The sequence below is a fragment of the Phyllopteryx taeniolatus genome, chromosome 19, assembly GCF_024500385.1.
Source record: "Phyllopteryx taeniolatus isolate TA_2022b chromosome 19, UOR_Ptae_1.2, whole genome shotgun sequence".
Lineage (NCBI taxonomy): Eukaryota > Metazoa > Chordata > Actinopteri > Syngnathiformes > Syngnathidae > Phyllopteryx > Phyllopteryx taeniolatus.
Genome location: NC_084520.1, coordinates 13,619,434 through 13,632,665, shown reverse-complemented (window position 1 = coordinate 13,632,665; position 13,232 = coordinate 13,619,434). Strand labels below are relative to the sequence as shown.

Here is a 13,232-nt window from a genome sequence, read left to right as displayed (position 1 = left end):
GAACACTCGCTGAAGCCACTTGTACTGGGAATGTATTACACCAGCGGTCCTTGAGGGCGTTTTATACAGTGTTGTAAATAGTAACTTGTCGTCGTAGGACTTAACGAGGGGCTCTTAACTTACAATAAAAAGGTTGAGTGGGATTTAGTCAATCGTCTAGCTAGAAAAGAGCCACAAGGAAGGAAATAAACACCAGTAGCTACCAAGAATGGAAGAGAATTTTGTAGTATTTTTTACAAAACGTAATTTACGGTAACTTGTGAAACACGGACAGACTGTGGAAGTTCTAAGGTGGAACACAATTTGCTCTGAGATGACCTTGGATTTGATCACATTTTAAAGCATTTTTATAAAATGCATATAAATATACCAAACTGATCCTTTTTACTAATCTGCATTTGTCCCCTTTTTCTATCGAGGAAGGCGCTTCTTCACAGAGTGTAGGTCACAGCAGCCAGCTTTCTCATTTCGAGTGGGTATAAAAGATTATGAGGAAAATAAAGTACCGTGGAAAAGATATAAATAAATAAATAAACAGTGAGAAAGGCTTAATCTCTTTTATTTCCAAGATTAGTCTTTGGGTGACTCAACACCACAGAGGGAGAGCTGGAGGAAATGAGAAGCTTTCATGGCAACATAGTGGCATCATAGGAAAAGCTTTGGTTCTTTTCACAGTGATCATCTGTCTGAGTCTGGTTCCCTGTCAGTACTCTCTCGGTGGCTCTCATTCTTTCATCGTTTTTTTGTGAGTTTCTTTTAAATGTGTAGAGAATTTAAGAACATAAATAGACTTGTATGGGATGTAGTGGTGGGAAGTATCTAAGTACAAACACTTTGTTACTGTACTTCAGTGGATTTTTCAGGTATCAGGTTCTGGACTTTAATTGAGCATTTATTTTCCGGACGACTTTTTGACCAGTATAACAGCGTTTGAGAGCAGCAACAGTAAATTTAACACACTTTCCTCTCATTCACACTTGAGACCTTGGCAAATGACATTGGGTTAGGGAAAATAGCTAATTGGGCCTAAAAAAGTTTGACATTTTCACGAAGGGGTGTACTCACCTTTGTTGCCAGCGGTTACAACATTTGTGGCTGTGTTTTGAGCTATTTTGAGGGGACAGTAAATTTACACTTATTATTATACTAGCTCTACACTGACTACTTTTCTGTGGTAGTGTGTCGTGTCATTTCTTCAGTGTTGTACAATGAAAGATATGTAAAAATATTTAAGAAAAAGTAAGGCATGTTATCAATTTTGTAAAAATAAAAATTGGTAAAAAAAATACTATTTGCTTTTGTTCTTGAGTACATTTCAGATTTAAGCACAGGAGTTGATTCAGTACCTCTACTTTTACCAGAGTCCTTCTTTTAAACAATTATCTGTACTCGGACATAGTATGAGTAGACACGTTAAAAAAAGTGGAATGACGTCATCTTTGGAGTCCAATCTAAGCATTGAAGTAGATTGAATGATACAAAGCAGAAGCTAGCCCAGCGTTGACGTAATGTATAGGAGGACAAAACGGGGATGGAAAATATTAGTTTATATGCTTCTATGAAGACAATTTTCACATGAAATTGCATTAGTACTGATGACATGTTAGGGTTCAATGGTTTTATGTATGTCAGATGAAGCAATGTTTATGTTCCATATATAATATTGTGGTTGGAGGAGTACACAGAGAGGTGTTTTGTAACAGAATGTGCAGTACCTTAATTTCGGAAACTAAGGAATTACATAAGGATCTTTAGGCAGACAGGAATATGAAACTGAAACACTAAATTAAGCTTCCTTTCCTGAAAGGTTTCTGTGTTAAAACATTCTTCCATGTAATTATATGTTTTGCACTCTATAATGAGGCTTAGTTTTTGTCAAACAGAAAAGCCGCTGATGCCATTCAGAGCCGGTATAGCAGCCAGCGAACAATGCAGGCATCCTAAGAGGATCTGCAGCATTCATTAAAACTTCCAATGACGGCTCTTCTCAGCTCTCCACTGGATGGAAACAAGGACCAAAAAAAAGTTAAAAAGGGACGATGCCTAATTTCCGTGATGGTTAAGAACAGCTCTTGTGCCTTCATGTGCTGCGGAGTCTTGAAATAAATTAGCTTCATTGTGACAGAGGACTTTGCGTGCCAAAATTGTGTGGCAAAATGATCCCGCTTGCTGTCACTGTCCGTTTAATCCCACACTGCAGCAGGAGCAGCAGCAGACGCTTGAAGGGAGTTCTACCTGCGGGGCACCAGGCAGCGCAGATCAAGCCCCCAGTGGTAATCTGGCCTACTTTCAGGGAGCTATTTTCAATCCAGGGGTCCGTAAACTGTTACGGAATTTGTTCAAGGTGTCCTCTGACCAAAAGAGCCACCAAAAGGATTCTGTATGAGTACACTGGTTCAAGACAAGAAGCCTGCCTAAAGAAGCATATACTGTACATAAATATACTTTTCATTTTCTCAAGATGGAGGTAAATAGAAAAAAAAAAAAAAAAAAAAAAGCAGGTTTGTAGACAACCACTATTATCCCATGCTTTGTTGAGGTAAAATACAGAATACAATGCTGAACAAATTTATTACTGTTTACAGACCGTGGTGAAACCCCCCCCCCGATATACACGTTTCTCGCAGGAATGAAATAAAGCCACACACGGAGGTCTTTTTGGACCAATAAATTAGATCATTTTCCAAAACATCTGTGATGTGGCACAGTGGCAGGGAATCTAGAGACCACCTATTATTCTTGTCATTTAACCAAGGTCTCGACGTTTGACCATTTTGAGTAGAAATTAGGAATTTCAGAGTGAATTTTTTTTCCCACCCGAATTTGGGCACAACTTCGGTGCTGGCCTAATGCATTTGTTAAGCACTGTATATGGATCATTAAAGTTGTTCCAATGTTCCAATTAAAAGGTCACAAGCATTGAAATAGTCTAAGAAAAAAAATTATTGAAGTACTCTAAATCTAACCTGAAAAAATGTAAGTGGCAACCAAGAAAACAATGTTCCTAGTTAATCGTCAGTTTACAGTATACAGGAAGGTATACTAGGCGGCACGGTGGGCGACTGGTTAGAGCGTCAGCCTCACAGTTCTGAAAAAAAAAAACAACAACAAAATTTAGAAAATAAGTCTCAGAAGTGAAGTTTAATTAAAATGATACCATCGTGCAGCAGTTCTTGTCTGAGCGCTCAGATGCCTGTTTTGCAAAAACAGCCATTCTAAACAATAATGGCGGAACACAAGATGATGAGATAATGAGCTTGATAACACTTGAGCAAAATATTTTTAGTATTTTCTGTGGCCAACTTTCTGTTTTAGTTAAGGCCGTCTCTTATGAAAGCAGACAAACCGTGTTAATCATCTGTGGTGATATAAAGATAATTACATTTTGAACATTTTTCATCCACATAGGATAAACGAAAAGCAAATATGCTGTGAAATGAGCATGAATGCACTATCAGGGCTGATCAGATGGAGTTCGTGCCCTTTCAAGAACGCTTAAAATCAACTGCCGCCATCTGTTTAAATTGAGATAAGCCGGCCCAATCAAACATGCTGAATGACAGCCCACAGATGTGCGCCACACATTTTTGCGATACTTCAACGATACTGCTGGGAAAGCGTTATCCTGCCTGTAAACTGGCTAATTAGCTGCTTTCTGAGCTTGACGCTCTTTGCCCAAAGTCTAAAGGAGAATCACAGCCTCTCTGCTTACTGCTCAAGATGTTTATAGGAGCAGAATCGTCACCCAGGTCATTCTATTGTTCTTTCTCCTCAACCAATAGCAGTCTGTTCTTCACTTAATATGAATTTGAATTCATGCCATCTTAAGAATATGCCGACCTGTACAAAAGAAAAGGTTGTTTTCTGAATTTTACACTCATTCCCTACTCCCTGATCACTATCACTAAAGAATTACTATACAATGTATGGTAAATTATTCACAGTTGGGCATTTGCGGATTTACCGACCCTCCGTTATTCGCTAAAAAATATTGCTTTGGCGCCAATGGTGCCAACCAACTATGTTGGACTGATTGGAGGAACTTATTTAGTCAGACGGTAGCCTTGTCTAAAAGAAAAAAAGTGCTAATGCCATCTTGTGACATCAATAGGCAATTACAAAACTTTTTTGGGTGGGCATCAATTACTCAAGAATTTCCGCTTTTTGGGGCAGTCCACGCAAGTGTATGATAAGGTACAGTAATTAGTCAAATGAAAATGTGTTTTGGAATAATTATGTTATGACTGTTGCATCATTAAAACATACTGGATCAAGACCAGCTGGTGACCTTCCATAATGAATATTTAGCAAATAAATAAGTTATGATAACATTATGGTGTTTTACGCTAAGTGTATTTTACAAAATTAATACAACAAAGCACTTTGTGTCCATCTGTGCTGTGATATATTTGTCAATTTCTGCCTGCCATGTTTCCATTTTCCTTTTTTTATTTTGGCGCAATGAATCACAAGACACTGTAATATTGCTTGTCTAGTGACCATTGGTTGTTCACTATATAGTGACTAGGTAGTGATTCCGAACATAGCCATTGTAAATCAAGCTAACATTCTCATAGTGTGTTTGTGAGTGTGAACTCCTACCGTTGCTATCAGTCTGCCAAATCAAAGTCATGCTGTCAACACTCTGCATCACTAGGCTTTCAGGCCATTTAGAAAGTTGGAACCTGCATCCAAGCTTGAACAGCAGAAAGATCAGGTGCAAAAAAAAAAACTAAAAATAAAAATAATATTTATATGCAAATGATATTCAAATGAGCTTGTGTAATCTGATTGCGTGTTTATACACTGAGCTGCGCAAATTAGAGTTCATGTATGGATGGGGCTAGCGTTGTTTACTCTTGCTTTCGATGAGTGCTTTAATCAAAGGAGAAACATGTCACAGTTATTATATGAACACATAATGACTTCTGAAATTAGTGTTGTATCAAACTAAAGGAAAGTCAGTGAGTCAATGTACTATGGGTTGTCCGGTTCTTTGACAAAAAAAGATGTCATTCACTGAAGACGCCTCCCTTCTCCCAAGTGGAGAAAAATCAAATCAAAATCAAATGATCATTAAGCTGCTGAGCCCATTTGAACCCTGTTGCTAACCAAAACAGCAGCACCTACCGAGGCACGTACACAGTTTTGGTCTCACAGAAATGTAGTAGTATACAGGATTAAAGTTGATCTGAGGTTACGCGGCGATTGCGTCTTTCACGACGATTTGCCTTCACTCGTGAACACTCCGCAATGTTTTTGGCGTCCATGTTTATGTTCCGTGGAGCCACGCCCATTCTGATGACCCTAGCCTTGTCTGCCACGGTTCTTGCCGTTTCTGAGACATTCTCCATAATAGTACTTCATTTTAACCATGTAAATGCTAAAACTCTATTTTTAATATACAGTAGTTAAATATTAATCTAAAGCACAGGTGTCAAATTTATGTGGCCCACCAATGCAAATAAAGTATATCGACTTCATGTTTCTGGTTAAATGCCATCCATCCATTTTCTATACCGCATATCCTCATTAGGGTCGCAGGTATGCTGGAGTCACAGCTGACTTTGGGGTACGTCCTCGATTGGATGCCAGCCAAGCACAGAGAGAGCAAGCAAACTTCACACAGGAAGGAAGGAGCCCGGATACAAACCCACGACCTCTGAACTGTGAGGTGGTCGTGTAAACCAGTCGTCCACCGTGCCGCCTTTTTGCTACTTGGATTTGTTCTTTTCATTTTGGCAGAAAATCTGCACCGAAATTTCACAGTTTTTCATCACTTTAATGGGTTTTACAAATGGCTATTTTTTATCAAATCCCTTCGTAACATAAACTGGATCGGCAGTATTTTCCATGACTTCTGATTTCAAATTAAAATGTTTGTTAAAATGTATACAAAATAGGGCAGTTGTGTATATGTAATTATATGATGAGGAGATAATACATTTATATGGTCATAACAGTCCTCTGACAGCAACCATAACCATAAATGCAATATGCCACGTGACCAAAATGAGTTTGACACCCCTGACTAAAGAAAGCATATTCGTTGCAATTTACATAATCCGAATCCATGCATGGAAATTAAATTTGCAGGGTGAACTATGCCGTTTAAAGTTAAGTTTGCCAAAGTAATCCAGTTCTGTGTGTAAAGAGTCAAAATATAATCAGCATTCCATTCCAATTGCTGGAAAAACGTACACATTAATGACCAAAACAATCCCCATGCAGGCTGCTTTTTATCTTGAGCAGGCTTCAATTATGCGAGCTAATCCGGGCATATTTCCTAAGGGAGGCATTGACATAATTGGCAGCAATCTGCTGTGACATTGACGCTTGTCTTGCTTTAAAATGACTCGACACAACTGAGGAACGGCGGGGCGGTACTGTGGGGTCAGCGCACTCCCTCCCACACACACACACACACACACAAACTTGGCCCCCATAAGAGGGGCCAATTAGCCCAACAAATAGGGCTCTCTGGTGCAGGAATGGTACAAGAGAGCGAGGAAAGCTGCGGACGAGATAAGCGAATTGAGCAAATTTCCAAAGAAGTTGTTCCATTCCTGACAACGCCGTGCCGCCGCATCCGAGTACGCTTACCTAAGAGCATCTCCACTTGTTTTGGGATTCTTCCGCTTGTCACTCAACTTCTTCGGTCAGCTTATCTCCCCATCAGGTTAAGTTAAAATCCCAAACCTCCTCTCCTCCTCTGTGGACCGTCGCGGGCGAAATGGCAGTCCTGTTTTCAGCGACACATTGTGGCTTCCATCCAGAGTGGCGGACTGTACACGTCGCAATTAAAAAGCGCCATGCTCTGCTGGTCCCGATGCCCTTTTTTTCCCCCCGAGACGGCGGAGGGAAAGTGGGATGCTGAGTGTGCGTGAAGAGCAAGTGTGGACTCTTTTGTGTGCGTGAGCATGGAAGAGAGAGCGAGTAAGTGAGAAAGGGGGGGAGAGAGAGAGAGAGAGAGAGAGAGAGAGAGAGAGAGAGAGAGAGAGAGAGAGAGAGAGAGAGAGAACGAGGTTGGCTATTAACACCATGAGCATTTTTCATCTCCCTCCTCTTCCTCTTCCTCCTCCCAGCACAGATTTCTATTCAGGATTCCCACCTGCACATCCCCCCCACCCCCCTCGCCCCCTGAGGACACTCAACTATAATGTCTTTCCTTCCTGGAATTATTTGAAAACAATGACAATGATTTAATAGTCTTCCCTTTTTTCAAGATGTAGCCATGCTACATGGCAAAAAAGGAAGGGCTTTTAAATGTTAAAAGGAAAAATGAGTCATTTGCCTGACAGATGTGTTATTGTTGAGGTCCATATTGGGATGTAATTCATTAGTATTGAATATATCCGCACTCCTAATAAACAGATCCAATAGGTTGATCGCGTGCGGGTTCAAATCAAAACTCCCAACTCAGTCATGCACATGAATGTTTTGAGGAAATAGGGTAAATGGTTCAATAAAGATTTTACCCTTGTAGTTGGAATGTGTGAAGTGTCAGTCAAAAAGAAGATGCCACCTGAGGTAAAAAGTGCTTGGAAGGGCCGTGATTTACTTTTCAACTGGTAAGTTGATTCCAAAATAGACATGGTGATTTTTTGAACAGTTAAACATGATCATTCAGGGACTGGCTAATTAATTTACTTTCTGTAAACACCACAGTAAAATCTTTAATATCGTTCAAAAATGCACTTGTCCAACGAGCCAAAATATTTGCGGAACTATGTTTTACATACAATTTTGTTACAGTCTGAACAAATCGAGAGTCTGAGCAGGTGCGAAATGCACAATTTTTGACTGTACATGATGGGACATGACTCGAAGGCCATGTTAAAAAAAAAAAAAAAAAAGAGAGGAAAGAATATCTCCTTTGTGGCCGCAGAGATTAGCGAGGGGTGTAAGCGGATGGAAAGTGGTTTGCTCCATACCTGTTTCGAAAGGGGCCCCACACAGAATAGCCCTATTAAACGTCATTTCATTCGCACAGTTGCTCCATGCAGCTAAATAAAAAGGCAATGTTAGTTCAGCTGCAGCAAGGGAATGGGTAGTATTAGTGTGCTTTAATCACAGAGCAAGCGGAATTATGGTAAATGTTCACCTTAATTGACATGGCTTGTCCTCGTTTTGTCTCGAACAAACAGAGAAAAAAAATCTTGCAGAATTAATTGTGTCCGATATTTTAGGGTGTACAGATTTATTGAGCAGATTATATATCGCCTAACGAAAAACTGGAGCTTTTATAGAGACTCAGCTTTTGCTAAGAATTAAAAAGGTATTTTATGTTATTTTCTACTCGCTTTTTAGGTGTGACAAAATTAGGGTTCCAATGCAGCCCAAAGTTGACTTCTGGAAGTTGGGCTGAGGAACTGTGTAAATAATTTTAAAAAATTCTCTAAGACTTTGTGGGAATTAACTACACATTTGGGATCATCTAGACAAAATGTATGGCTAAGGTACTGTATGTAAAAAAATCTAATAAGGAAAATGTTTTCAACATCAGCAGGCCAATCATGCAGGCCAACTAAAAGAAATGATAAAAATGACATTTTAGGATTTCTTTGTGAATAGTACGTCAATTAATAACAATGAATGTTAAATGCAATAAATATCGCATAATAGACTTCATGCCCCAATTAGTTTACTGGTAATGTTAGTTTAAGGACCTCTCTAATGCTGTGAACATTGGCACTTATTCCATAGTTCTGGACTTAAAATAAATTCCCCCCAGAAGACTCAGTAGTAATTTTAACCTTGTTTTCGGATGATATATTTGCTTTTCGGCCAGATTTTAGCCCACCCACATTTTGGTCTCGTCAGCCTGCACGTCAAGTGCAGGAGGCGATTAAATTTATTCATTGAACTACTGCTTATTCTGCAGTGCAATTTTTGCCAAAATTGAAAGTCTGGAAGTTTTTGTTTTTTTAAAGACAATAACAAGTCAAAATAGTGATAATTAAACATTTTTGTAGGCTTGTTTATTTCTTTATTTCTTTATTTAAATCGATTAATCGTCCCGCGATCCTAGTGAGGATAAACTGTAAGGTAATTGGATGGATGGATTGATCGTATCGATCGTTCCTCAACCTTTGAGAATAAATTCTTTGTGAACAGAACTGCTTGGACTCCAGCCTCTTTTTCCTGTTGGACTTCGACAACTTTTCAGCCCCAAGGGTCTTAAGAAATTTTTGGTATTGGAAAATGACCTAAATTTTCACAAAGTCAAAGAAGTTGTAGGTCTTTGGAAAACCCCAACAACCAACTTGTAAAATAAACTACAATGACCAACCAGCACAAGCTGTGTGACCGTTCCTACAGGGTCATTGGCAAACTTTTAAGTATGAGTGACCATGGCTAGAGGCAATTATCTGACACACGCAAAATGCCAATATGGTTGTGATGATGACAAAACGAAGTTGCAACAAGCAAGACATTAAACACTGGCGACAGCATTAATTTAATATTATTAGGAGCGGCTAAATACGTGCGTTGAGCTCATGGAATGAGACAGCCTCGTACATCAACATTAGACGTGGCCATTGTATTGGCTGGCGTTAGCTCATTACAGGTTTTTCTTTGGAGTAACGGCAGCGAATGAGGGTGATGAATGGCCTCTTGTCAAAACAGGTGTGCAGGAAAAAAATAAGTCAGAAGCATCTCTTCTGGAATAGTAAATATATGCTGAATGAATATGACCTATAATCTAAACACATGGGAGATCAAATATGAGGTGTATGTTAAATAAGTTTTGTAATATTTTAAATAAGTAAGAGCCATTTGACTGTTCTTTGCGTTATGACTGCCTGTCTCTGAACAAAAACCTCCAAATAAAAGTAAATGAGATTGTAAATTGGTTAATCTAATCAAATTTCATACAAAAACTACATTATCATATTTCCACAAATAGTGGATGGGGACATTTATTTACTTATCTACCGATGGACGGGTATCTATTTGGTGGAATGCATGTTTGTAATTGGAATAATATACCATGTTACCAACATATTAGCATTTTTGTCAAGGGAAATTTACGTTTAAAATTTGATAGGAGCAAGTTAAGTATTTAATGTCTGTGAGTGTACAATAGTATCTATGAATTAAAATAGAGTACAGTCGCTACCGATTTTTTTTTTTCTGGTGGGAAAAGGGAGGCGTCTATTTGAGTTCCTCGTTAACAGTAGCGGTGAAGCTATTGAATATTTTTAGAATCAAGGATTCTAACAATTAGCTTATCGATCAATCGCATACAAATTGATTTTGCATTATTAAACAGAATAACATGCATGTATGGTGCAGCTAGTAGTGTCTGTGACTTTGAGTGTAAGGCTTTAAAAGGCGGGACCTGGCCTGTTGAGTGATGTGGGCGTCAGCGAATGAAAATGTACAGTTGGCTGGCTGTTAACTGGCTAACTTGTTAGCCAGCCTGCTGGTTGAGTAATTTGGCATGAGTGGCAGCTTGTGTTTGTTTTCTTACCATTTGCTCAATTGAGTGATCGAAAGTGCATCGAGATTTTGCGTCAACATTTTATTGTTTACTTCATTTATTATTTATTCAATTAACCATTTCAGCCCTAGCTAACGTCTTTAATGTCTGTGGGTCAATAGCATAGAATAGCATGTAAGATTTTATTTTTTTTTTTTTTTTTTTATGATTACAGTCATTAACTTGCCTGGTGGGAAAGGGAATCGTCTGTTCCGGGGAAGTGTTCATTTGTCAAAAGTAGAAGATGCACCCACTATTTAAGGAACTATGGTAACTAATATTATTCATTTGTATTTGTATGATTCAGTAGTGGTGACTAAAATTAAACCAAGCCACTGCCATTATAAAATATTTTCGTCAGGAAATGGTTAGCTGAGTGAGTTTCATTTAGCTTACCACAAAAAAAAAGGACAAATTAAATGTAAAAAATGAGCACTACCTGTCCCGACAACCTTCGCCAGTCTGCGTAGCCTCCTCTGGTGCGTCTTGCCCTTATAGTGGATCTGGGCCTGGGCTCCAGAGTTGAGTCGGATGCTGCACACCTGGCACACGGTGGCACTGGTGCTCCCTTGACGGCGCTCCCGCTTGGCCCTTGGCGACACTTTCTTCTTGTCTTCATTGTCCTCCTCTTCCTCTTCCTTCCCCTCCTGACTCTTGGCAGGAAGGCAGGGACACTTCATATCTGTGGTGGGGAAAAGTTGAATTGTTATGAAGGAAATAAGATTGTGTGTGTTCCTCAAAAGTCGAATTGAGGCAACTGAACTCTTCGTGGTTGTTGAAGAAGTTTTAACTCTTATCCAAAAGGCATTGGGTATTAATATATTTCTGGGCAAAGAGGAAGAGGACCACTGGATGGATCGATAGATAGATAGATTTGTCTAGGTGTTGAGAAGAACTGACAGAAATTTGAAAGAGGTGTGAAAGAAACCATCTAGAAAGGCTATTTCGAAAACAGAATCGTCTGCTTCCAACAATGTGCTGACACCTCGCCGCAAAAGATGGCCTCACTTCACGGCTCAAGTGGCCACTAACAAGCCATTTCGCCACCAGCCAGGTGAACGACCAGTCGTAACGGATAACGGCCATCCAACGCCCACACCGGACGACAACAACAAACTCCAAATCACCCAGATGTGACCACGCCCCAGGGCACAGCCATAAATTCTCCACACCGAAGATTTAGAACTGAGAAACCTTTTGGATTATAGTTGAAACATATTCAGCAACCAAGAGGACTCCAGTTGCCTGAGCAGGATCTACACAGACATTGTGTGTGTGGTATGTCACTAAAGTCTCCACAGGGGGGCAACATGACTCCACAGGAGGTAAAATACAATGGCGCCATTACCATGATGGAGAATGCTCATGGTGACCATTTGTTTCCCAAACAAAGATATCACACAAGAGTGATTGCTTAAGACTTAGATTTATCCGCTAATAATCTGTGGTCTGCGCCACCGTGTGAGCAATACAGCCAGTAGAGTGAGCTGAACATTAACTGCTAATAAAAGGCCTATACAGTATCTCTGCCACGTGTCAGGGCAATATATCATGGACGTACGCAGTCAGCTACAGTGTGAGTCCAGCACTCCAGCCGCTCGAGCTTGTGAAGTTTGGAGTTTAGAGAAAAAAGATAGTTAGCTGTCATATGCTTGTCACTTGTATTATATTGTGTATTGTGTGTTGTATATTATTATATTGTGTGGCAGCTAATGCTAAAGAACAGGAAATTTTGAAGTGCATGAGCGCCCCTCCTCACTTGTCATTAAAACATTTTAACGCAAAAAATGTCTGTAAAGTAAATAAAGCTTTATGACAATATTCCAAATGTGATTGATCTCAATGGAGAATTTTTTGTTTTCACTGTTTACACTTAAGAGTGAAATGTTTCTTTGCGAGCGAGCCCCCAATGTCCATAATGGCTTGATGGATTCAAGCTTCAGCATCCACTGACAATGTGCCAGTATTGGCCCAAGTGGAATTCAATTATTTGTTTTAACAATCTTCATCTGACAATAGCTACAATTAAACCCCCCCTGCTTATTTGATATTTCTCGCCGTGCCTCAATTAAAACATCTCCCTTGATTTGCAAAAAAAAAAAAATCAGTATGTGGAAATTTCAATTTGGCCGCCGGAGACATGAAAGCGGAATGGAAATCTGTTTCCGCTGGAATTTATCTGCCTCCGAGCAGCGACGCGGACTTCAAAAGCCAGCAATCCGTCACCAGGATTAATTTGAGGGATGCTGCGGACTGCCATCAAGCAGGCTGCTGCACAAAGATGGTGACAGAGTAAAAGTTGGCAGTTTGAGGCAAGCAGCTGTTCATTTAGACCTCAGACACCTAAGCTATGCAGTCAAACATGAGACCTTTTTTTCTTTGTATGCCATCCATTTGCCACGTATGCTCTCTAGGGTCGCGGGTGAGCTGGAACCCATCCCAGCTGACTTTGGACTGGACTGTTCACCAGCCAGGGCACATATTGAAAGAAAATCATTTACATGACAATTTGGAGTCTTCACTGAACCGATCATGCGTGTTTTTGGAATGTGGGCGGAAGCTGTAATACCCCGAGAAAACCCACACAATCACAGGGAGAAACATGTACAGTATATAATTATTTGGGTGGGGATGTATATGATGCGTACATGCATTGTTTTGGTCTTTGTGCGTAAAAATGTATGTATGTATGAATTTCCTTGTTGATAAACTCAAGACCAGGCCAATTTGTAGTTGTTTTTTTTTT

The 13,232-nt window shown here is 39.7% G+C and overlaps 1 protein-coding gene across 3 annotated transcripts in view; it reads right to left on the bottom strand.

The window, feature by feature from the left end:
* Window positions 1-13,232, bottom strand: part of LOC133469502 (zinc finger protein 385C-like) — a 37,221-nt gene that overhangs the window by 12,056 nt on the left and 11,933 nt on the right. For 2 of the 3 annotated variants that reach the window (XM_061756675.1, XM_061756676.1), the window contains exon 2: window positions 10,926-11,168. In XM_061756675.1, coding sequence (XP_061612659.1) covers window positions 10,926-11,168 — 243 coding nt within the window. Of the gene's footprint in view, window positions 1-6,603; window positions 6,914-10,925; window positions 11,169-13,232 lie in introns of those variants that run through there. The other variant, XM_061756677.1, reaches the window with a different exon arrangement.